Source organism: Heteronotia binoei, chromosome 12 (assembly GCF_032191835.1).
Source record: "Heteronotia binoei isolate CCM8104 ecotype False Entrance Well chromosome 12, APGP_CSIRO_Hbin_v1, whole genome shotgun sequence".
Classification (NCBI taxonomy): Eukaryota; Metazoa; Chordata; class Lepidosauria; order Squamata; family Gekkonidae; genus Heteronotia; species Heteronotia binoei.
In genome coordinates this window covers 23,194,677-23,220,151 of record NC_083234.1, presented here as the reverse complement: position 1 = coordinate 23,220,151, position 25,475 = coordinate 23,194,677, and the positions used below count along the sequence as shown (strand labels likewise).

Below are 25,475 nucleotides of genomic sequence, written 5' to 3'. Positions count from 1 at the left end.
AATAAAAACATGGTTCTGATTGCAAACTGGAGTGTGGATACTCAGTGTTCTCTTTATGCTAACCAAACTGCAGAAAATTAGCAAAGATATGATGAAACAAGGCCTGATCACACAATTTAATAGACTTTGAAAACAGCCAAAGTAGGTTAAGGTCAGACATGATACGATTTACAGCTATCGTCCTATTTCCTCATCTGCAAATCAGAAATAATTTTCCCTTCTACCAAAAAAAAAATCTAAAACTTCATTTCAAGCTAGGCTTGCCCTTAGAAACATTTCCCTGATGTACAATTTAATATCATGAGTTCAAGCTCCTCATGTTAACTGATATTGCCAAAGTGGATAAGGAATGTATATACACAGTAGCGCTATGGTATCTCACAACTGAAGAATTCAGAGTCCATCTTTCTCTATCTCAAAAAACTAAGCAAAAGCTCACCCCATGTCCCCACCTTATCCCAGTGCAGATAATATTATATGATGTTAATTAAAATTAAACACAGAAAAAAGAGCTAATTATAACTATGAAGCAGAAAAAGCAACTAACACAATGGTATTTTAAGGTCATTTGCATCATTGGAGTGGTTTTTCCTCATGGGCTGAGATGCCCAGCAAGGATTTTTGTGATATGCAAATAATCAGATATGTTAAATTTTCAGAAATCAGAAGGGATAATAGAAATTTTGGGGAAAGCTGAAATGTGTATAATACTTTTCTATAAACTGGTGGTTTAATGATATTAATGATATAAAATACATAATTTATAACCTAGCATATAAAATTGTACTATTATGAAATTTAAAAGTATTAATGCCTTAGTTTTCTACAAAGTTGCAAATATAAATGAGAGAGCAAGCATGGTCCACAGTGACACATCCTATCCTACCTTAGTGCATACGTCTTAATTTTTGCCAATCTGTGAGGTATGTATAAATAAAACATGAAAGCATAAAACAAATTTTATAATAAGAAAACTATGTTTATTATTTGGAACAGTCTCATACAGTCACAACAGGTAGGACTAGCAGCATATTTGGACATTAAATTAAACTTCATAACATTGGTTAAGACAGTCTTTACATATAAGCAACAAGGAATTGGGTCATTATAACACATGACCTTTCACCTTACAGTGTACATTCTGTAGTTATGCAGTGGAATAGTCATGTTGTTATAATATGCATATATATATTAACCTGCCACATATCAGTTATGCCTCATTGCACAGGCATACCAATATGGAGTTCAGCATTTAACATAGAAACAAAATGAGTCATGGAATGCAGATAGTTTTTATATCAGACTTTGTTCCATATGAACTCCACACTGATAAGCATGCACCTACTAATAATGACAGGTATGCAAGAGCTGATACTTTAATATGCTATGCATAATTATATTTGCACTACACAGGCAATGCTGACTCTGTAGTCAGTTGTTAGAAACAAACTGGAGTTGTTCATGACAAGAAAAAAGCCTGCCTATTCTCAGGCCTGTACATTTAAACCAAGCAGTCTTCAATTTTGATGCCATGTGAAAGGGAGCGTGTGAGCTGGATTATAAACCTGAGGGATTGGCATTACAAATATCCAGTTTGCTGATCTCTGGTAGCAATATGCACAGCTATTTAATTTTATTCAGAACACTTAATACTGCCTTTCCACCCAACTTAGTGCCCCCCAAGTCAGCAAACAATAAAAATGTAAAGACCACTTTTAAAACACATATACAATGAAAACACAACACCTAGACACATGAATGGGAGGAAAGGTTAATGAGAATAAGTGAGGGAACTCCGGATAAACAAAAAAAGTCTCCCCCTGTTGGTGGAAAACAGTGATAGAAAGGGACAGATGAATTTTCCTCAACGCCAAAATTTTGGTGTCACAACCTAGAAGCCCCTTTCCTGGGTTGTCAACCATCAAGATTCAGATGGTGGAGTCACCAGAAGCAGGGCCTCTACCCTGGCCCAAGCTGTATAAAGCTTTAAAGGCAACCTGAACTAGACCATGAAGCAAACTGGGAGCCAGTGTAGGGAGAACATGGCTAGCGTGATATACTCATGGTGGTCTATTCCAGACACAATTCTAACCACAGCATCCGGCACCAGTTGTAGCTTCCACACACTCTTCATCAACAGCCCCAAGTACAGCAAACTGCAAAAGTATCTAGATGTTCCCAGAGCATACACCATCTTGTCACAATCTTTTTTCGTCCATGAAAGGCTGCAACAGGCTCACCAGCTAAAGCTGGTATAATAAGTCTTAGTCATTTCTGCTACCTGTTCTTCCAGCAGGACAACCAGGTCCAATAGCACCTCCAAGCTATGAACCTGCTGTTTTAGGTGGAGTGCAAGTGTGCAACTATATCCAGAACAATGTTGCAGTTCCTGGGTTAATCCTTCCTCCCACCAGTACCACTTCTGTTTTGTCAGGGTTAGATTCCAACTAATTATCCCTCATTCATCCCCCAACTGCCTCCAGGTTCAAGGTTTCCACAGCCTTCCTGAGAATTGCTAGGAGCATGATATATAGCTGAGTATCATCTGCATTCTGGTGACAACCCACTCAAAATGTCCAGATGATCTCTCTCAACAGTTTTATATAGTTGTTGAAAAGCACAGGAGAGAAGATGGAACTTTATGGAATCCAACAGCCCAGAGTCCAAGCAGCATTCCCCAGCACCACCACCTGAAATCCACATAGGACCAAAACCACCACAGAACAGTGCATCTCCCAGTGATCAAACTATTTCTAACAGCCCCTTGCAAAAACTATTATGTTGCTAATTCTTCCAGTTTGGTCCAAAAGAAGGGGAAGAGAAAGAAGTTTCTTCAGTTCAGAATTCCAAGCTCCTCAGTCAATATCAATGATTGAAGAAGCAGCTTTTACCTAAAACTTTTCATACAAGCCACATGCAGACCCCACTGCCTAGATCAGCACCCAAGATTAAATGAAACAAATACCTTGGGATTTTCATCTCTATCTTATAACTGAAAACTGTAGAAGAATGTAGATGGAAGTGGAAGTGAAGAAGAACAGAGATCTAGAGAAATAAAGTAAAAAGCAGGAAAACACCTGAATAGGTGAGACAGTTCCTATTCTAATCTGTGTTCCCTGTTGAGGCAAAGGCTGATTCCACACTCACCTTTCTCCAGGGCAGACTTCAATTTCTGGGCGGAGCAAACTGGCGATTTTGCACCAGTTGCTCTGCGCCAGCATTCTGCGCGGGGCAAACCCGCAATTTGCCCCGCTGCAGTGTAAACCTGTTTTTTCAGGTTTACACTGCGGCAGGGCAAATTGCGGGTTTGCCCCGCACAAGATGCCAGTGCGGAGCAACTGGTGCGAAATCGCCAGTTTGCTCCGCCCAGAAACGGAAGCCTGCCCCAGAGAAAGGTGAGTGCGGAATCAGCCAGGAAAAGAACTGGAGAGTTGGTTGCCTCCCACCAAGGAGAAAGAAAGTGGAAGGCTTTGTTCCTGCCTCCCTGGTTGAAGGGTGGGAATCATCCACCATGATCTTCTCCATCTCAGAGGAAGAATATTCTATCACTCAAGCCCCCAGGAAGAGAGAGATGCTGTCAAGGATAAAAATTTTCACTGGTTATGCCCCATCCTCTCTCAAGCTTCTTCTAGTGATGGTTTTGGGCAGGGAGATCCATGGGTAAGAACCTAACTGTTTGGTGGGATGACTTCCAGTCAACATTGCAAGAAAAGGACAGTGCATCAATGATGCTCTCCAACAAGAAGCTCTCCATTTATCTGCCCTACATTTAAAATCTATAACGTGGAACAATCGACCAGTTCTAGTCCCAAAAGGGATACTTGGTTTTGCTTGGTCTTATTTATGGCTGTGGGCCTTTTTTCTATAGCAACAGCAGCTGGATCTGAGCCCTGGGTGCATGTTGCTCTGTTCTCAGGTCACTGGATGAACTTGATGTTATCAGGACACATGGAATTTAGAAGGAGAGAAGCAAGACATTCTTATTAAAGAATCTAAGCTGTAAAAAGGGAAAACATCTTACATATTGTACATCTTAGACTATAACTAGAATTAAACAGGTAGCAGACATCTTCCAGGAGTCTCCAGAGTCCTTTGACCATGGTATTTTGGAGGGCAGGCAAAAGAGAAGCAATCAAGCACTAGTCTCCCTCACTGTGGGAGCAGTTTTCTACTACAAGTTTTATTTTCTACTTTGATGTTCTAATGTTCTTTTTCTGAAAGTGTGTGCCAATTAGCACAACTGAGTGCATCATCCATCAATACTGATAGCACTGGTGTATGATCAATGTTCCCTTTAGAATTGTTTCAATATCTAATGTGATGTGCCCCAACAAACACACCACTAACATCCATTCCCCTCAGACAATGCTGGTTGGAGCTTTGGATCAACTACAAAGTGCTCTTCACTGCAACAAGCTACAATAGAGGGTCAATCAATACACAGATCAGTAAAGCATAGTAGGAGCTATAGAAAGTAATTAACGTAGACCTCTATTCTAGTACCCAGCTTAAAAAAAAAATGAAAAACCTATCCTGGCATTAATCACTTCAAAAAATACTTCCAGTCAGACTCCTTTGCATTGAATACAGGTCTAGAGAGCTGAAGGTCATCATAGTGACCCTGCTGAAAAATCCTTTCTATCCTTAGCAGATTCCTATAATTAAAATAAAAAAAATTAAGACACATTTATCTTGCTTTTCTGAAGAACTAAGGACATTACCAATCACCTCACCACCCCCCATAAAAACCAACACACACATACACCCCACAGCTAATCCTCCTAAAATAGATCTGCCTTACTCTGCTACTAAACTTTACTAAACCTTAAAAAGAGTGAATACCATCCTAACAAATTCAGAAAGGGCAATCCATGGGGGAGGGTGTCATTATTTTTTTAAAAAAGCTTAAGGATCAGTCAGTTTGCAAATTTAATGAACCTGTAAGAAGGTATGGCCAGAAGGACCAGAGGATCAGAGCTGCTGTACAGGTTCGCTTTGGGCGAGATGGTTGAAAAGATCAGGCCAAGGATCCACACAGTATTTCAGCTCACAATACAGGATCCCCTCGTCTGATGAAGTGTGCTTAAGAGAGCACACGAAAGCTTACGTTCTGAATAAAAATTGGTTGGTCTTAAAGGTGCACCTTGACTCCTGCTTTGTTCTACTGCTTCAGACCAACACAGCTGCCCACTTGCCAGTTTCTACTAGCTAGCCAGTTTCTTCCACAATGGTCACTTGCATATAATGACCAATAAAGTAATCAAAGCCAGAGACCATCCTGATATAGTCTATATAGCTAGTACATTTTCCTCCAGAGAGCTCAGGGCAGTGTACAGGGCTCTCCCTTCCCCATTTTATCATCACACACTAAACTGAAAGGTAAGTTAAAGCTGTAAATCCTTGTGAAGCTTGGTCAACAGGAATCTGGATTTTTGGACAAAATCTTTGTGATGGTGGGTACCTCTGAGGCACTCCTCTGAGCCTCAGCTTGAAGGAGTTAGGCTACACCCAGGATCTTCTTTCTCTACCCACCTGGTCAACCCCACTCTCCCTCTTAGCATCCAGGGAACTGACTGGGGCATACTTCTCTTCCTACTTGGTCAACTCCACTTGCTCTCTTGGCATCCAAGGAATGGATGGGGGAGTCCTCCTCAGGGGTTTAGATAACTTGCTGCAGCTCCCACAAGCTCCATCCTGATTCTGCAAGATGCCCCAAACTGATCAAGTGAACTTCCTGACTCTTGCTGGATCTCCTGAGATAGTTCTGACCATCAGCTGGAAGGTGGTAGCACTGTTGTCAGGTTGCCAGCTGTGACAGCCCCCAGTTCATAATGCTTCAATTAAAAAGGTGGGCTTACCTACAAAAAACTGATCTACAGAAGGTGTCCTTGTTCTTCCCATACTAAAGAACAGATATATGAAATGAAACAGGTTCCAAACACAAGCCTCCACCTCATCATGTTTCCATGACAACTTTGATGTTATATCTGCTCTTGCTCACCATTAAAGTTACATCATTTGTGCAGACTGTATTTGCATCACAGAAATGGACACCACCTATTTAATATGCAACTTGAATTACGTTTTCATATATATTTTCCTTGCATGACTGAGTCCACTCTCAAAAGCAAACACCAAGGGCAGAGGTTAAAGGAGTAAAGGAAGAGCACAGAGATAAGGAAAGCTAACAAAGGAAAGACAGATAGCTCAGTCTCTCTGTAAGTCATATGGCATCCGCCATTACAGCTTCTGAACCTTTGCCAGGTAATTCACAAGACACAAGGAAGAGATTTTTAAAACACAGACTCTATATATGGGATGCCAAGCAACGATCCTGCAGCACAAAATTCAGGGATCACCTCACCACTACTGACAGCATTTACCATTTCATTTCCAAAATGTTCCACACTCATTATTTTCGTCTCTCAAAATCATGGTTGAAGGTCTGGCAAGTTTACCTGTAAATGTTGTACCCACCCATGGGTATCCTATCTTGGCTTTATTTGGTTTCTGAGGAAACCCACATAAAAATACTGGCTGACAAACAGACTAATCCAGAGTTTCCCTGCAAACAGTGAGGGCTGCTAATAGTCTTGTGGGTGAGTCACCAGCTGGCAACAAAGCATCAGGAGACACCTAACAGAATACCTTACAAGTCTGAGGTAGAATCAAAAGGTAGGGACCAAACAAAAATAGAAATCTGGCTCCACATTAATTGCTGCAAAGCCACTGGAACAACCACCATCATTCTTATAGAATAACACAAGCAAAAAGCATTACAAGAAAAAAAGAATAAAATAAAACATTTATAAGCAAATCAGTTGCACTGCATTCCACATAAAACAGCCTTTTTAGAAAGCATGTGTGAGTGTAAGGGAGGGATGTCTCAATCACCAAACAATGGAGAGAAAAACTGCCCATCAATCATGGAGAATAAACACAGACCTTGGGCCATAGGATCATCTCAAATGAGAATTTCCCCCCTCATTTATATCCTGCTTTTCTTTTGCACTGGGGCCCAAAGCAGGTTATTACATCATCCCCCCTGCACTTCCAGCAGCCACCAACCTGTGAGGTACGGTAGGTTAGGCTGAAAGACTGTGATGGATCAAAGGTCACCCAATGAGCTTCCCTGGCTGAATGGGAGATTCAAACCTGGTTGTCCCAAATCACAGTCCAACACTCTAACAACACTGGCTCTTTAATCTATTATTGGTCTCCCTAATTTTGTAGAACCCATGGTCACTTTCGGAATTTTGAAACAGACGGTGGGTACCACAAGAAAATGAGCATACAACAGTAGTTCCCCAATTTGGTGCCTGCAGTTGCTTCAGTGCCCACCAGTGCGTTTCCTGGCATTCTCTTGCTTCTTCTTCCCCAACCACCAAGAACCAATCCCAGTTTCCATGTAATGCCTTCCAAGTTCCACTTGTATTTCTTTTCAATGTCTCAAATAAAGGGAATTGCATTTTTGCTTGTTTTTCAGTCTGCATGTGTCACAACACTAGCGGCCATTTCAAAAGGTTCAGAGGTTCAAAAAATATCTCATGCTTTAAGGGAATAATCCTACGCAATCATGCATATCTGATTTTAAGTACACTTATGCAGACTGATAAAACCTGTAATAGGTGCTTTTATCACTAGGAGCATCTGGTCATGAACATTATTTAAATAGAATGTTCTTTAAGCTCTCAGTTCTATGGATGACTTGAATTGCTACTGTCTTCCAACACAGTACCACTGTGTGCATGCTGTCTACAAATTGCTATTTGCAGTCTAGCTACCTACTGTGAAGATGAGATATATGCAGTGCTTCACTGCAAGAGCAGCAGAAAGAAGAGCCTGCTTCTATTAAAAGACTCCTTATGGGGACACTGGCAACAGTGATCTGAAGATGCCACAGGAATCTCTCAAGCCAATAAAGATTGCTCTTCTATGCCTCTTTGAAAAGTGCTACTGATCTGAAATACAGAAACTTACTATTTAATCGCTGACTGGTATAAACTGCTGACTCGGCAGGACAAAAAGAAGTCCTGTGCTGAGGTTTCTATATCTCCCCCGGCCCACCACAAAGGCACAGTCAAGAATTGAGGAAGGCGTGGGAGAAGAAAGTAGCAAGGTTGCTTTTGTGCGGGGGTTTTTTCTTTCTGAAGCTGGCGCCTTTAAACACACTTCACTGGCATGTATTAAAGCAGTTTCCGAAATCCATCTCCTCTCAAGTGGCTGGCTCTCAGTACCCACGAGCTCCTGTCTACTTTAATAAAGCTTTGGTTTACCACTAGGGAGCTAACAAGCACAAACACTGTAGACCCAAGGCCAAAGATTTATGAAAAGGCAAATGATTGCAACAAGCTCCGTAATTAACGCAGGGTAAAGGGAAAGGCTCTTCTAACAAAGATTTTATTGGCTTAACAGGAGAACCCCAGAGCTGGGCAATGGCCCCAGGGCACACATCCAACAAGCTTTACAGCTCTTAAAAACAAAACAAAACTAGTTTGTCAAGATACAACAGTTATAGCCTCACACAAAGCGTCATTCATCATTCTTGAGTAACAGGTTTTTTTCTACCTTCGTGTAGCAATCAGTATGGGGAAAAGGTTGCTGCCCATAAAACAAACCACGCCACTCTGCTTTCATTTCCAGGTTCTGGTTGAACAGACTGGGTTGGCCTGGTATACTTCTTTGGAAGGTCCAAAACCCCCACACTCTTATCAGACAAACTCTCAAGTGCCCTATAATCCTTTTCATGACAGGGACGTCATTCCCCAGGCAGGGCCTGGGGATCTCCTGGAACCACAGCTCACTTCCAGACTAGAGAGATCAGACCTCCTGCAGAAACAACAGGATGGACCCTATGGCATCGTTACCCCTCCGAGGTCACTGTCCTCCCCAGCCTCCATCCACAAATCTCCAGGAATTTCCCAACCTGGAGTTGGCAACCCTGCCTCCTGGAGGGGGCTACTGATGGTCCTATTACTTCACCATATGACAGGCGTAAGCATGCGGCTTAAGATACACTGACAGATTACTACAGAGTTGATGTATCTTCCACAAGAAGATTCAAGGAACAAAGGAGGCAAAGGGACTTTATTTGTTATTTTCAATTTCTAGCCCGCCCTTTCCCAAATGGGCTCTGGGTGGGGAGCAACAGTCAATAATACAAGATTAAAATCAAATACATATAATAAAGCAATATACAATCTAAAAAAAACTGAACTCCAATCCTGCAGTTGGTGATACCACTTTCTTACCTTTGCCGTCCTCTGCTGCCCCCCAGAAACAGTAGATGTGCCCCCCGCTCCCGGGCGCCACTAGAGCTCTGCCATACCGAGAAGAAGAAAGCCCTGAAGTTGCCCTAATCGGCTCGGCTCAGCATTCCAGCAGCAGCGGGTCACAACCGGACAGACTGAAAAGGCAGCGGCGCGGACCGATCGCTCCCCAGCCAACGCAGCGAGCCTTCCCCTTCGGCTGAGCGTCCAGGCGCCTCTCCAGGTCAGCAACGATGCATCATCCGGCAGGTCAAGCCCGGCTCCTCCTCGTGACTCTCTCCCAGGCTCCGCGGGCGCTTTTGCCTGCGGTGCTGCCACCGTTGTCCCTCCTCCCCCCAGCAAAATATCCTCACCCTCGTGGAGAGAGAGGGAGAGCTACGCCGGTTAAGCTCCACCCGCAGAGCCACTCCCTCCGCTCAGGTGATCCCGCGGCTCTCAGCGAGCGGCCAGCGTTTGGCACGGCTGCAGGCCGGCTTGCCGGGAAAGCCCCGCGCGGAGTAAAGTTCTGAGATCGGGGAAACATTCCTCGCCTGCGATCAAAACCGACTGAATCAACAGGAAAGGGGGAAGTCCCGAGAAAGCCTGTTTAAAAGACGGCGACTCTTCTCATCCTGCAGTTCAAATGCAAGCAGGATTTAAGATTGGGGGGAGAGGGGGGGGGGATTAAAGTGTTACTGCATTCCCAAACGCAAGTTCCTCAGGAATTCCGAAATGCCCGTTTTCGAAAGCCTACATTATACATCTAATTAAGCTACTTGGGAAACGAAACTTAACCGGATTTAATGTTTAACTAGATTTCCTATGCCCACTAAATAGGCTCGGTGCACGATTTCAATCTGATTTAAAGTGCACTGGGAAAGATAGACAGGAGTTCCCCTGAAGCCCTGTGAACCAAGTGCTCACTTGCAAACATCGATGCTACTTGGCAGTTAACTTCGGGCTAAAATCTCCCCACCCCCATTCTGCAGTGGTGACTGGATTTAGCAGGCAACTGCAGTTGCGGAGGTTTGCCAAAATTTCCAGGTGGCCAAAGGAAGGGATAGGACTTCAGTGCCGACACTGCACTACAGCTGTACATCCCTTAATACAGAAAGCATCTGAATTACTGGAATAATAATTATGACCTAATTTGTCCTGTTATTCTCCAAGCTCAAAACTGTGTACTGTGCTAAAGAGAGGCAATCAAGACCAGTTTAAATCCTTGCTGGGCCTGGGGTTAAATGTCACCAGGACTTTTTAAAGTGGACATAAGATTGGCTGAGAAAGTATTAAGCACCCCCTCCCAGGAGCTTTTACTAAGATATCAAGTTACGCAAAAACAAAACTGGGGAAGATTTTTTTTTAAAAAAAGGAAACATAAGGAGTTTGAAGGCTCACAGAGGTAGTAGGACTTTTGGAGTACCTGGATAAATGCTGTGGAAAATGGGGTGTGGGACTTTATTACATAAGAAGAGCCCTGCTATCTCAGGCCAGTGGTCCAACATCTTATGCTATACAGCGGCCCCCCGGTTGCCCTGGAATGGAAGTGAATGGGCACAGAAGCCAAAGCCTTCCCCTGATGTTGCCTCCTTGCGCTGGGTTTCAGAGGTTTAATGCTTTTGCATAGATGTTCCCTTTACTCACCCTAGCTAGCTACTAGCCACTGATAAACTCATCCTCCATGAATGCGTCAATCCTCTCCCCTTAAAGCCAGCTATGATCCTGGGCATCGCTACCATCAGTGGCTGTGAATTTCATGATTTAATTACTTGTTGGTTTAAAAAAAGGCTGTCCTGTACCTGTTGCACATCAGCTTCACTGAGTGTCCCAGAGTTCTAGTACAATAGGAGAGGGAGAAAAAGCTACCTATATCCACTTTCTATATCCCATGGATAATTTTATAAAACCACTATACAGCATTGGTCTGACTCAACAAGTGCCCTTTTCTTGTTTTTATGAGTATTATCAAACTCTTCCTAATTTGCAAAGTGGATATAATATTTGTTGTCCAGGTTAATTATTATTTTTGGTAATGATCACATGCTACTTAATGAAACTTGTGACTTTTAAACTTTAATTGTTCCTATTGGTTAGGTGAGTATTTAAAGGGGGGGGGGGCTGACTTGCAAGAAATGGGAGCACAGTTATCTGAAGATCTGATAAAGTTTAGCAACCGACTTTCTGGATAGGGCGGCTACATTTCATCAAGACTAACCTCAATGCATTCTTTTATTTGTACTATAAACACACATGCATATTATAAATAGCCTATGGGTGCATGTGAATGCTGAGAGCGAATGGGTGCATGTACAGATGATTTCTTGAGAGATCAATATAAACACTGTTTCTGTGGGTGGCATTTTCAGCCGGCCTCCAGGAGCTCCTTCTGCCCTCTCCAGGGAACAGCCTGGAATCTGGACAATGTCAACTGCCAGAGGCTTAAAGAGAACACCACACCCACCCAGTCCTATCCTCCAACATCATTTTTTGACATCTCTGTGTTTGATTTTACATTTTGTAAGCTGATTTGGGAGTCTATTTTGGCATTTAAAGGGGAGGTTATGCTTCATGTGCTGGTCAAGAACATGTGAAAGCACTATGACACAGACTGATGGCTATGTTTTTTACAAAACAGTAGTCTTCCCCAGAGAAATAATTACAACTCCTACGAGGCAATGCAGGAATAGAAAAGGCCATGTATAGTGGTCAGTTTCAACATACTTATCTAGGAAGTCTTGGTTAAAAATCTCCAGTCTACAAAGGTAATTTGCTGTGTGAACTTGGTCTGGACACACACTCTCAGCCTAATTCACCTCACTGGCTTGTTATTATTCCTCATCTAAACAGTTCACATTGCTTTCCTACTGAGAAAGACTGGATCATGAGGCCATGGATACAGTGAAAAGGGGAAGGCAAACCCAATTGCATCCAGGAGAGCCTGGCATAAAAAGCCAACAACACTGTCTCTGTCTCTGTCTCTCTCTCTCTGTAGCAAAGCAAAAAGTTCATACCATGAATAAAACTGTTGATCTTAAAGGTGCTTTGTATCTCTCCCATGTGATCAAGGGAACTGGCAAAGGAAGGTCTGGCTCTTTCCCTCCCTCCCTAGGGGATGAGGAAGGGAAGAAAATGCCACCCACTGGCTACCAATAGAATACCGGATCCGCTTCAAGGTTTTGGTCTTAACATTTAAAGCCTTATGCGGCCTGGAACAAACATACCTGCGGGACCGCCTCCCCCATATGCACCCCAAAGATTGCTGCCTTCCGCTTTGCAGCATCTCCTGACCATCCCTGGCCCGAAGGACATTCAACTTGCCTCGACCAGGGCCAGGGCTTTTTTGGCCTTGGTCCCAGCCTGGTGGAATCAGTTCCCTGTGGAGATGTGGGCCCTACCTGAATTAATGCCATTTTGTAGCGCCTGCAAGATGGAGCTATTCCACCAGGCCTTCGGTTGAGGCAGCGAATGTCCTTATTTTCATCTGCTTGGCCTCCCTTACCTGTCATGATGCTATCTTATTTTAATCTTATCTTAATCTATTATTCCATCTCTGGGCCTACTATTGTATTGATAATGTGCCCAACTGGAAACCACCGCCTGCGACATATATATTGTTTGTTTTATTGTATCCTATGGTTTCAGCGTGGAGTTTTTAAATTGTTTTCACTTTTGTTGTTATCCGCCCTGAGCCCACCCGTGGGAAAGGGAAGAATTAAAAAAAAAAATAAAGGAGCCTGAGCCTCAGCCAATAGAAGAGAGGCTTGGCTCAGTAGTTCTGTTGTACAATTGAGAGAGCCTCACAAAGCAAGGTCTCCCTCCCCCCCCCCTTATCCCCAAGGGAGGAGCCTCAGCAAGGGAGGAGCCTCAGCAATGGAGAAAACAGAGGCTTTGCTTTGTAGCTCATGTGTGATTGAGCAAGCCTGGCAAAGCAAGCTGTGACAGAAGGAAGCAAGAAAGAGTGAGAAGGAAGCAGACCTATACACAGGCCTAATATGAGCCCTCCGGGGGCCTTATCCGGCCCCAGTGCTGCATGTTTGACACCCCTGATCTAGTGTTTCAGTACCCTGCCAACATTTATATAGTCAGTGAAAACTTTAACCACTTAGAGTACATTAGCTGGAAGATGGAAGAAGATGCTAATGCCGAATCATCTCAATTCTGGACAAGGATGACTCCTCCTATAATGCTTCCTGCCAAACCCTTCTCCCTTCCAAGCCATAAAGATATCATGTTGTCAAAGAATCCTGGAAGAGTGATAGGAGGTACCTCATATTTAGTTTCAGCCTTGGTAACTGAAGCCATAATGTGAAACCATGTGCAATGAATGGATGCAGGCTTTTATACAAAATTGATAAACCTTTTCTGCTGACCAAGGGAGGACAAATCTGTTCGGAAGATATATTGCCACTAGCAAATTAGGATGATTTGTTTTCTTCTGAACTGAGCAAGTATGTGACAGACACTGAGGTTCAAAACCATAATTCCTAGCATTGTTATAGACAAAGTGCACAAGAAAACTGTAAAGAACTAAAGCTGAACTTTAAAAAAATCTTCCCCTTAATTCTCAGCTCTCTGAGGTTGGGGAATTCGAAGATTTACATAGACTTGCATAGTCTATGTAAGACTATGTAAGACTTCATAGACTTATAGCTCCTTACATAAAATGTTGTCCTATCAAATTAACTGTGGTGAATAGCCAATGTATACTCGCTTTATGAACCTATGAACAAATAAGATCTAAGAAATTACTCTTATGTATCTGAAACTGCCTTTAAACAGATTTTCACAGTTCTGTGACCTTAAAAAAAACAGGTCTGGGTGAAAAGAAAAATAGTCTGATTAAAATTGAACGACCTGATGTCTGTAACACACAAAGGCGATGGGGTCAGCACATGATTTGTAGGATTAAGCACCACTGATTTCAATGGATATGGTTTCTATAACTACACTGGACTGCAATCAAACTCGGATGCTCTGGACCAGGGGTCTTGGGAGCCACATGTGGCTCTTTCACACATATTGTATGCCTCTTGAAGTCCCCACCACCCCATCAGCTGGCTTGGAAAAGGCATTTGTCTTCTTTAAATCACTTCTCCAAGCCAAGTCAGCTAGTGGCTTGGAGAATGCATTTAAAGTTCTTTTCTTTTCACCTCTTTCTCCTTCCCCCATCTATCTGCCTGCCTGCTCTCAAACATCTGACTTTCATGTCTTGTGGCTCTCAAACATTTGACATTTATTCTATGTGCCTCTTATATTAAGCAAGTTCGGCCACTCCTGCTCTGGACACATTAAAAATATTTTCCTGGTACAGTAAATTTTCACCACACACAAAAAAAACCCTTATTAAGACAATCTGATTTTATATAAACCCACTAAGCACTTGCATTTAACATTTCCAATGCTATGTATTCATGAAAGTTTGTAAGAATGTCAGTAAATCTATCCAAAATGAAAACGTGTGTGTGTGTGTCCAAATATATTATCTTCAATTTATGGATCAGGCACAATACTGCTGCAGCCCATATAATGCAGATATTCCTGAACTTGGCATGGTATGGTCTCCAGCTGCATCAAGTCTACCTTTTTAGAAAAAGTCAACCTGTGAATCACACACACATTCTCCATGTGTGGGATGAAAACCATTTTGGTCTGAGCACGAAGTGAGAAAGAGAAAGGCTTGGCTCCTATACTTTCCACCCACCTGCACAGCACAGTCCTCCATTGTGGAGTGATTTCCTCCAGTGCAAGGTGATTCCACTCATACAAGGCACTGTATGAGAAGGAAAGCATGGGATCTAAGTAACTGAAAGAACAGTCATGATTTTGAAGTTAGTTGGCAAAGAGGTGTCTTAAAGAGCTAGTTTTGAAGGGAAGCATGAAATGTGACTGATTTCAAAGCCCTGCTATTTCCGTTCAATCTATTAATATGTTGACAGAGTACAAATACTGTACATTTCCAGTCTTCTCCAAAAGGAAACTGTCAATAAAGACCATTATTTCCACTACTTGTGGATCTTTAGTTTTTCTAAGCGTCTGCACACTCTTCATGAGAAATTTTACAAGCCTCTTCCAAAGCTTCCCATAAATGCAAGCCGCATTACAATTCTCTTTCCTTCCTTTATCGCTGTTCTTTTTGGAGTTGTCAGCAGGCTCAGAGTAAGGGAGAGAAAGAGGAAACTGCATACACACCCGTCTTCACTTTTAGAGCCATGCAACAAAAAGTCAAGAGGGGATTGAGACTTCAGCACAGATGGGAAAAACATTTCCCATTCATACTCTACAACTAGAAAAGTGCACTGTGGTGAGTGGTGACACCATGCAACAGAAATAGGGTCCATCCTTGCTTGACATTCTCTCTTCCTCGTGTCTATCCTTTTTTAAGGCTAAACCAATCTTAAAGCGTGCTTTGGACTAGCCTGCGGATTGTTTTTATACTTTTACTGAAAATTACATGGCTTCTGATAACACTGTAAGCTGCACCATGTTACGACAATAGTACGAAACCACATGGAACTGCATTATACTCAATCAAACCATCAGGCTCAGTATTGTCTACTCAGACTGGCAGCGGCTCTCCAGGGTCTCAGGCAGAGGTCTCTCACATCACTTACTGCCTGGTCCTTTTAACTAGAGAAGCTGAGGATTGAACCTGGGACCTTCTGCATTGCAAGCAGATGCTCTATCACTAAGCCACAGTCCCTCCCAAAATTGGTTGAAAATGCTGTTGTCTGAGCTGACTTATGACATCCCATAGGGGCTATCATTAATCAACTAGTTATTCATCTGTGGTTAGTGGCTGGAACAAGCACCATGGTGACACCACAAGTAACCCAAAGAGTTAAAGTTATACAGTTCAGAACCAAGGTCATAAAGGGTATCTGCTTTAAAGAACCTTTCTTTGTGGAGCACCTTAAAGTGCAGAAAGGGGGGAGATAATGACATATAATGTCTACTCACATCCTCAAAACACTGTTAAGATTATTAATTAGCAAGTGTGGGTAAAAAGAAAGATGTAAGCATTGCATGCAGTGCAGAATACAAGAAAAGTTTAAATGAAGGTAGCTGGCACGTGGGAACTACTATTAGTCATACTCAAAGAAATATACTCACAACCAAGTAGATGTTCTGTGTAAAAAGGAGTTGTTTGTATGTCTAGTTTAGTGTTGTTTAAAAATAACTCATGCATTTGTCAGATCAACATAAGAAACAGCAGTAGAAATTGTTCCCACTGCACATTACATATTTGGAGAGCTAGTGTGGTGTAGTAGTTAAGGGTATCAGACTAGTATCAGGGAGACTTGTGTTCAAATCTCCACTCTTGACATAGAAGAGTGACTTTGGGCCACAGCACACCGTCTACCTCACAGGGTTGCTGCAAGGATAAAATGAAGGAGATGAGAATGATGTAAGCCACTTTGGCAGGGTATAAATGAATTAAACAAATTATTTAATGTTGGAAATTTTTCTTTTGTAAGATTTGTAAATTTATTATTGTTGTATGCTGCCCTGAGCCCTGTTTCATAAATAATAATAAGAACATAAGAGAAGCCATGTTGGATGAGGCCAATGGCCCATCCAGTCCAACACTCTGTGTCACACAGTGGCCAAAAATCCCAGGTGCCATCAGGAGGTCCATCAGTGGGGTCAGGACACTAGAAGTCCTCCCATTGTTGCCCCCCCTCCCCAAGCACCAAGAATACAGAGCATCACTGTCCCAGAAAGAGAGTTCCAACAATACGCTGTGGCTAATAGCCACTGATGGACTTCTTATTTTTATTTGATATATAGAATAATGTTCAAAATTGTGCAGTTGATATAGAGCACAAGAACCAGCCCAGTTTAAGCTACTGTGTTTGGATCTAGACCACTTGGGTTCAACTCCCTGTTCAATAATAGTCTCTTCCTACATCAACTGAGTCACTTTCCTACAGCTTTAGATCACCTTCTGTAAAAACAGAAATACTTTAGACTTTGTCAGGACTCTGCTGCAATGAGTCAACCAGTGTGGTGTAGTCATTACAGTGTTGGCTTAAGAGGCCTGGATTCAAATACCCCCCCCCCCCCCGGGCAATCTTGGGTAACACTCTCTCGACTTAAATAAGGCTCACAAGGTTGTTGAAAAGTTAAAACTCGGGAAATGAGTTTTTTTGAAGAGAGGGTTAACACATAATAAATAGAACGCTCCTAAGACACTTTGTAAATCAAAAGTGATTTGATAAAACTACAACATGGCAGCATTTATACTAGCATTTCAGGCTCATACCACTGATTCACTTTGCCTAAAATCTGTTCTGGTAAAGAAGGATTCTGCTGATCTTCTGACAAGTTACATTCTTCCAATTTCCTTGTTCCCTTATACCTGGCTGTCCTTAGCCAAAACTTCCATCCATCACATGGCCATGACTCCTGAACACACATCCCACATACTGCTTGAGGAAGGGGAGAAGACAGGAAGGCTGAGTCACCAAATCCTGTGTTGGGAAGAGCAGAAAGTTTGACTTAATGTGTAGTGACCTAGTAGACTACTGTACTCCCAAAAATGGCAGGAAAAAAGGAGTGATGGGCATATAACCATGGGAGGTGTGGAGGGGGTTGCTTCGTTCATCTGGCCTTCTTGCATGGAGCAGGTTGGACTCACAACTGTCTAACATTCATGACTTTTTATTTTACAAGAGGAGTGGTAAAACAGCAGTACTGCAGTACTGTGGTTTGAACTTTCTGCTCACGACCTGAGTTCAATTCCGGTGGAAGCTGTATTCAGGTAGCCGGCCCAAGGTTGACTCAGCCTTCCATCCTTCTGAGGTCGGGAAAATGAGTACCCAGCTTGCTGGGGGGAAAGTGTAGATCACTGGGGAAGGCAATGGCAAACCACCCCGTAAAAAGTCTGTTGTTTAAAACGTTGTGAAAGCAACGTCACCCCAGGGTTGGAAACGACTGGTGCTTGCACAGGGGACCTTTCCTTTTTTTCCATATTATGTACAAATCAATGCAAGGTTTCATCTCCTGCTACAATTCCACTGGGTCTTCCTTACATCATTCCCACAGATTTTAAAAACAAATTCTAAGTTACACACCCCCCCCCCAAAAAAAAGTTTCAGTGAATGATTTTAAATAACTGTTTAGCACAGGCGGATTATCCAGTGCACATTAGTCACATAGCTGTGTTGTGGTTATTTTTATTCCAGTGAATGTTCCTCCTTGCAAACTCTCGCAATGTAGTCATGACAACTACAGAACAGCAGTTTCCAGTTATAGCCTTGCAGCTGTGTACATAATATGGTCATTTGAGCTGCTGTTAAACTACAGGGTTTCAACAATATTTCTTCTCTTGTCTCCCCCCCCCCACCCCTCACAAAGCCCTATCTAAGCCAGAGTTCCCTGTGGTAGGCAACATCACTGTTTTGGTACGAAAACATATTTTTACAACCACAGTCAAAGCCCTGGAAAACAGCAGTTTATATATATTCATGGTTCAAACACAGATGGAAAGATCCACATTTGCAAGACATATATGGTCTATGAAGTAGCTCCAGAAAACTCTTGCACGTAAAGATAGACTACAGTTCTAGATAACACCAAACCTACGTGATTAGTAGGTATTAATGCTAGAACAAGAGCTATTAGACTTTGGTTAGTACATGTACATTTAGAGACAAGCTGACTGTAACATGTTCTACCTGAACTCAGCTGGGATTGGTTCAGAGTCTCTGATACACATGCTGAACCTGGCTTTATACTATCCATCTCCAAATCTGCATGCAGTTGCGAGGAGGGGGAGAAATGAGGCAAGAAAAGGACAAAGTTTAATGAAAAACAAAACAAAAAAAGATAACTTGATTTGCTAATACAGCATTGGCAGAGCAGAATTTCAAACCACTGTTTATCCTAGGTTCCACAAGGCATTCATTTGCAATTCCAGTATAGACCCGAGCGGGCAATATAATTATGGCAAATAACTTTCCTACCCTTGGATTGCAATCTGCAGCCAACATAGTGCATTGGCTACAGTGTCCAAATAATAAGAGCCAGTAGTCTATAGTTCAAATCCTCACTCAACTATGACGTTCAAAGAATAACCTAGGGCCAGTGACACTATATCAGTCTAACCTGTGGGGTTTGTGGTGGAGACAAAACGGGAGAGGGGAGAGAATGCTGTATGCCATCCTGAGATCTTTGGGGAAACAGTGGGCTAAAACGGATTGTATTCAATTTATTCATTATTTATTTAGAATATTTCTATGCTAGTTCTTCAGAGTTCTGCTCAAAGTGGCTTAATTTTTTTTTAAAAAAATAAGAATATTAAGAAGTGAGCCATTAAAAGCAAGGCATGGAATATAAACAGCATACAAACTATTGTTTACAAAGCGGTTGTGATGACAACCCTCATCTATGGCTCCGAATCGTGGGTTTTATACCGTCATCACCTGCGACTCCTTGAGCGCTTTCATCAGCGCTGCCTTCGCACCATCCTCAACATCCACTGGAGTGACTTTGTGACCAACACTGAAGTCCTCAAGCGGGCAGAGGTTACCAGCATCGAGGCACTGCTGTTGAAGACGCAGCTGCGTTGGGCAGGGCATATTTCTAGGATGGAAAACCACCGCCTTCCCAAGATTGCCCTGTATGGCGAACTCTCCACCGGCCATCGAAATAGAGGGGCACCAAAGAAGAGGTACAAGGACTCCTTGAAGAAATCCCTTAGCACCTGTCACATCAACCATCACCAGTGGTCTGACCTAGCCTCAGATCGCAAAGCATGGAGGCACACCATCCACCAGGCTGTCTCTTCCTTTGAGAACACACGCATAGCTGGTCTTGAGGACAAAAGGAGATTGAGGAAGAATCGCACTGCTACAGGACCAACCCTAAATCAGACTTTTCCCTGCAGCCGCTGTGGCCGGACCTGCCTGTCCCACATTGGTCTTGTCAGCCACCAGCGAGCCTGCAGCAAACGTGGACTATTGCACCCTTCTTAAATCTTCGTTCGCGAAGCCAAGCCGAGAGAGACAAACTATTCAGACCAGAAGTAGATTGTTTTAAAAAGCCTGTAAAATCTTAATGCTTCCTTAATAATAATTGTGCGCATCAAATCGCAACTGACTCATGGTGCTCCCTCGTGGGGTTTTCAAGGCAAGAGATGAGCAGAAGTGGTTTGCCACTGCCTTCCTTTTCATAATAACTCATGCCTTCCTTGGTGGTCTCCCATCCAAGTACTAACCAGCGCTGACCTTGCTTAGCCTCCAAGCTCTGATGCAATTAACCTGATCGATTAGCCTACAGGCAACTTTAAATATGGAAAATTTTACTAGACCATCAAAGCTGACCCTCTGAGAATAACACATGCTAGGATTTTCCTTCATGGGAAGAAAAGGCTATAGTCTTTCCTTAAAATTTAGATAGAGGAAAAGCACTCCAGGCAGGATGCTGTGGTATCCCTTCTCTGTATACATGGACTTTCATATAGGTCAGAGTTTTTAAGCACATCTACTGTGCCAATACTTCCCACAGAACATTTGAAAAGCTGTATGGATAACAGAAATGCACAAATCTCAGCAAATGGTTAGATGCTTTCAATATAGAATTATGAATCCAGATAAATATACTTCCAGCAGATGTTGCAGAGCTGTCCTATTTTGGCATGCAAATAGATTTGTGCATGCCAGATGTATTGTCAGGAGCTACGAAAGACACATGTGCTGTGATCATATCCACAGATCAGAGGCATTTTTTTGTCACCAAAATAAGCTTACTTAAAAAAGTGAAACCCATTAAAACACACTCTTTTAAACCACTGAACAAATACGCTGTATTTAAATTAGCCTCCAAACACTTCCTTCTGAAAACTGTGAGTGCTGATTTTGCAGATTTGACCTAGTAGCTACAGAGGCAACAACACTGTCAGCTAAGCTGCTGAACCAAAGCAAGGAAGCCATTTTAGTTTAAAGGTTCAGACGTTTGCATTTTTTCCCATGACGAAATCCAGCTTTATAAAAGGAGAGTTCATATCTTGTTCTCTTTGCTTTGTTTCCCCATAATTACAAAGACCAGGAAATGCCATGCAATACTGGGTAAAAAAAGCCACATCATGCTTAACAGCATTCATATGTCAGGACCAGTCAGCATGAGACCAATCAATGATAGCCGGGGGGGGGGGGTGAGAGAGAACAGGAGAATCAGCTTTAAGCACAATTCCATAATATTTTATAGAAATAGGGGTACTCTCTATTCCTCTGGTCACCCTAATCAAAATGCATAGAACGAATTTTTAATTACAAATAACTCCAATCTCCTGTTTCATAGTTCTGGCAGGAAACATCGATCATAGTATGGAACTATTATAGATTAAAAATACTGTGTGGAAGAAAAAATATATTGTACAATTAAGAAAATGTTAATACTAACAAACAAATTATTTTTCATATATTAAAAAGTTATATATACTATGATGATGTTGTCAACTAATAAATTATAAAAAGCATTTTACAAAAAGTCACCACTTTGGGATCAGGAAGCATTTTTTCTTCAGGCCAGTTTAGCCAGGGGATCCTGAAGGGTGTTTTTTTGTTTTGTTTTGGGTTTATGTTTTGGGGTTTTTTTGTTTTGTTTTGTTTTGGGGGAGGTGGGGTTTCCCCATCTTCTGGACATTGACCAGGGGTCACTGGGGTGTGTATGTAGGGGAGAAGTACGTGTGAATTTCCTGCAGGGGGTTGGAGTAGATGAACCTGGAGGTCTCTTCCAACTCTATGAGTCTATTATGATATTCTGAAGAAGAAACAAGAACCTACCTAGGATACTCATCAAAAAGGCAGAGTGCAGTTTACACACAAGTTGCAAAGTTGTTAGCTTTGGAAGTCTTCACTTGCATATTACAATGGACTTATAATTTCTTGTGGAGCTATTATTACCACTTTGGAATTCACTGGGCCCTATTTTGTCTTTCCACATACTATTTGTATTGTTTCTGCATGATATTTTGCATATGTTTAGATATTAAGAATTTCTTTTTGTGAAATGTTTATGTAATTTATTAGTTGACAATATCACAGTATACATAACATATTCTAATACATGCAAAGTAATGTAGTTTATTAGTATCAATATTAATATTTTTAACAATTGTATAATATAATTTCTTTGTATTCACACAGGGGTGTTTTGGTCTCTTGCAGGAAACATGAATCAGGCAGTATCTATCTGTCTTGTATGATGCCTTTTCCTTGTGACTGTTACTCTTCTGTGCCACAGACTATTGTTTTCTGCTACTTACCCCACAAAAAGTAATTTATAGTATTAAAGCCTTCTATAAAATGAACCAACAGTATTAAAGCTGTTTTCCTAGAGTATGTCACAAATTTTAAAAAAATACACATTATGCATATGAAATATGCTCATGATGAAAATGCATCCCTCTGAATGAAGAAATTATTTTGGGAAAGAGGCATAGGCAACTCTTGTCCCCAATTTTTCATCATATAAGCAAAGACTGCAAGGGGCAATGAGGCGAGGTAGGATGCAAATATTTTAATAAATAAGTAAGGTCTGGGGGAAGTATTACTACTTCCCATTTTGAAGATTAGAAAATGTAATTCAGCACACGGGCAAACAAATATTATTTCAGAGGCACCAGTTCTATATATACATTTTAGTTTGTTGCAGCAGCCCCCCCCCCCCAAAAAAAAAAGCCTTGTGGAACCTTACAGACCTATTCATTATAGCCCTCGTAAGGACTACTCTAGCCCCACTAAAACTAGTGCCACAGTAAATCTGTCTGTACTTTTTGGTTTATCATAGAAGGTTACATAAGTTCCATCTGAAATTACAGCCAACAGTCAGTTCAAAAGCCTATCCAAAAGTAAGCTTTCAGATTCACCCTGGAGTTGGAACGAGAATAATTAAAATTATAATTCCTGTCCCCTTCACTCCCTTATCTATTTTATGTTTCAAGACATACTGTGAAATTTTAAAAAATGCAATCAGTTCTACTTTGACTTTCTTCACATCTCACGAAATTATTTTCAGATACTGACTCAGCCGAATGCAAAAGATGATGATATAGAAAAGGAATAAATAAAAACGTACAAGGGGGGAAGTAGCTCCAGGACGCTGGACGGGCTCCATGAGCAGGGGAGACTGAGAAAGTACAATTCAAAAGAAAAAGAATATTAAAACAGGCAGCCATTTTATTAAAGACATTTTCATTAAACACACAGGAAACATTCACAAATGGACATTTCTTTGCAATCCACTCTGGTGTTAAGACAATGGATATAGATCTAAATTCTGCATCTGTTGGAAATTGCTACAGTTTGGCTCAAATTCCCCAACCATCTTCTGTCAATGGAGTTTATTCAGCACACAACTGTCTGGGAGGAGGGACAGTGCCAGCAAACTGCACATTCTTCCAAGTTCTTAAATAATTAAGTTACATGATGACTCAGACCCAAAACATACCAATATGTTTAATACAACAAAAGAGAAGCAATGCAAAGCATTCTCAAAGATCTCAGCATCTTTCCAGTTTCCCTCAATGAGGGCCAGGATATTTTCAGTCCTGGCCCCGAGTTAGTGGAACACTCTGTTGGAAGAAACCAGGGCCCTGCAAGATCTTTCACAGTTCTGCAGTGCCTCTAGGGCAGAGATGTTCCACCAAGCTTTGGCTGCTGTGCTGGCACCTTCCTCTGTCCCTGTTAGCCCCCCCCCCCCATCCCTGATGTAACATTCAGTAACCTGTTTAACAGCACTTTAATAAGATGCCATTGGGTAGAGTTTAATTTGTTTTAGTCTAAATGGTTTTATGGGTCTATACGTATTTTTTACTCTGTTGTACGTCACCTAAAGCCCGGCAACAGCTAGGATGGGGCAATTCTAACAACAACAAACAACTGTTTTGCCCATTTGGGTCTTTTCCTCACTAAACTCATTTTAACAAAACAGAGGCCAACACAACTGTTCACATTTATTTCTGTTTGTGCATTTCTGACCTGTTTGAGGCAATACCAAAAAATTCAGTGACTATCCAGGGATGTGGGCAGAGGAGGCAGTGGCTGGACAGCACTGTGAATTCTCAGATTACACAACCTGTTTCATTCTGGTTTCTGGATAAAATGATTTCTCCCAAATAATGATTTTTACCAGATTCAGAGAGAATGGGAAACACTAGATCTTCAATACTATCTACTGTTGTATCCTGGTCTCTTTTCCACCTTACTGGGTGATTCCAAAAGGTGGTACTTACACTTCCAAGCTTTTAAACATCTACATGAGGATGCTGGGAAGGTCTGCTTGTATATTTTGGAGTAAACAGATATTCTAATAACAACCATTTCTAATTTTCCATTTCATCTGAACCAGGTGAAGAAACATTGTCTCTGAAATACTGCTGAAAGTCAGCAATAGGCTGGAAGAACAGCTCAGGGTAACATGCATTGACTTGTTCCTCCAACTACCCTACAAAGTAGGTTAGGCTGAGAGATGCGCTACCCAATGAGTCCCTGGTCCTAGTCCAGGGGTGGGGAACAGTGGCTCTCCAGATGTTTTTTGCCTAAAACTCCCATCAGCCCCAGCCATTGGCCATGCTGGCTGGGGCTGATGGGAGTTGTAGGCAAAAAAACATCTGGAGAGCCACTGTTCCCCACCCCTGTCCTAGTCTAACACACCACACTGCCTCCCCCCCACACACACTTTCCCTCCAACTATATGTCTATATTGGGTGGTCCATTAATAGGCAAGTGGATGCAGATTTCTGGTTTAGGGACATTCCCACATCTAGGCGTTTTCCAGGACCCAATTTATAAAACAACAAACTTGCTACCTCTATGCATGCATTGGAAATGCTGCAATACACCTGTGTCAGCCCCTGAAGTCAATGCCGATAGAAGGAAGAGAGACTTGGCTCAGTAGCTCTGCTGTGTGATTGAGAGAGCCTGGAAAAACAAGCTCTGCCTTCCCTCCTTCCTCAGCCAACGGAGAAAATAGAGGTTTTGCTCTGTAGCTCCTGCGCAATTGAACAAGCCTTGCAAAGCAAGCTATTATGCAGAAGGAAGCAAGAGAGAGGGAGAAGGAAGCAGATGACAGCAAGTTGCTTGGGGGGCTAATAGGAGCCCGGGGGGGGGGGGGCTGATTTGGCCCACCGGCCACATGTTTGACATCCCTAGTATAAAGCACAGTCTCTTGCTTTGCTGACTAAGTTAAATGTCTGAGTATTAATGCTGTATGTTGTAATACTGT

General features: G+C 42.1%; 1 protein-coding gene across 3 annotated transcripts in view; it reads right to left on the bottom strand.

Annotated features, from left to right (window-relative positions):
* Positions 1-25,475, bottom strand: part of ARHGAP32 (Rho GTPase activating protein 32) — a 236,965-nt gene that overhangs the window by 55,815 nt on the left and 155,675 nt on the right. Inside the window, exons 11-12 of one of the 3 annotated variants that reach the window (XM_060251779.1) lie at positions 23,328-23,378; positions 18,926-19,000 (exon numbers count right to left, since the gene is read on the bottom strand). The exons of 1 other annotated variant lie outside the window; for it this stretch is intronic. In XM_060251779.1, the coding sequence (XP_060107762.1) occupies positions 18,926-19,000; positions 23,328-23,378 (126 nt within the window). The remainder of the gene's footprint in view (positions 1-18,925; positions 19,001-23,327; positions 23,379-25,475) is intronic. One more of the 3 variants, XM_060251780.1, reaches the window with a different exon arrangement.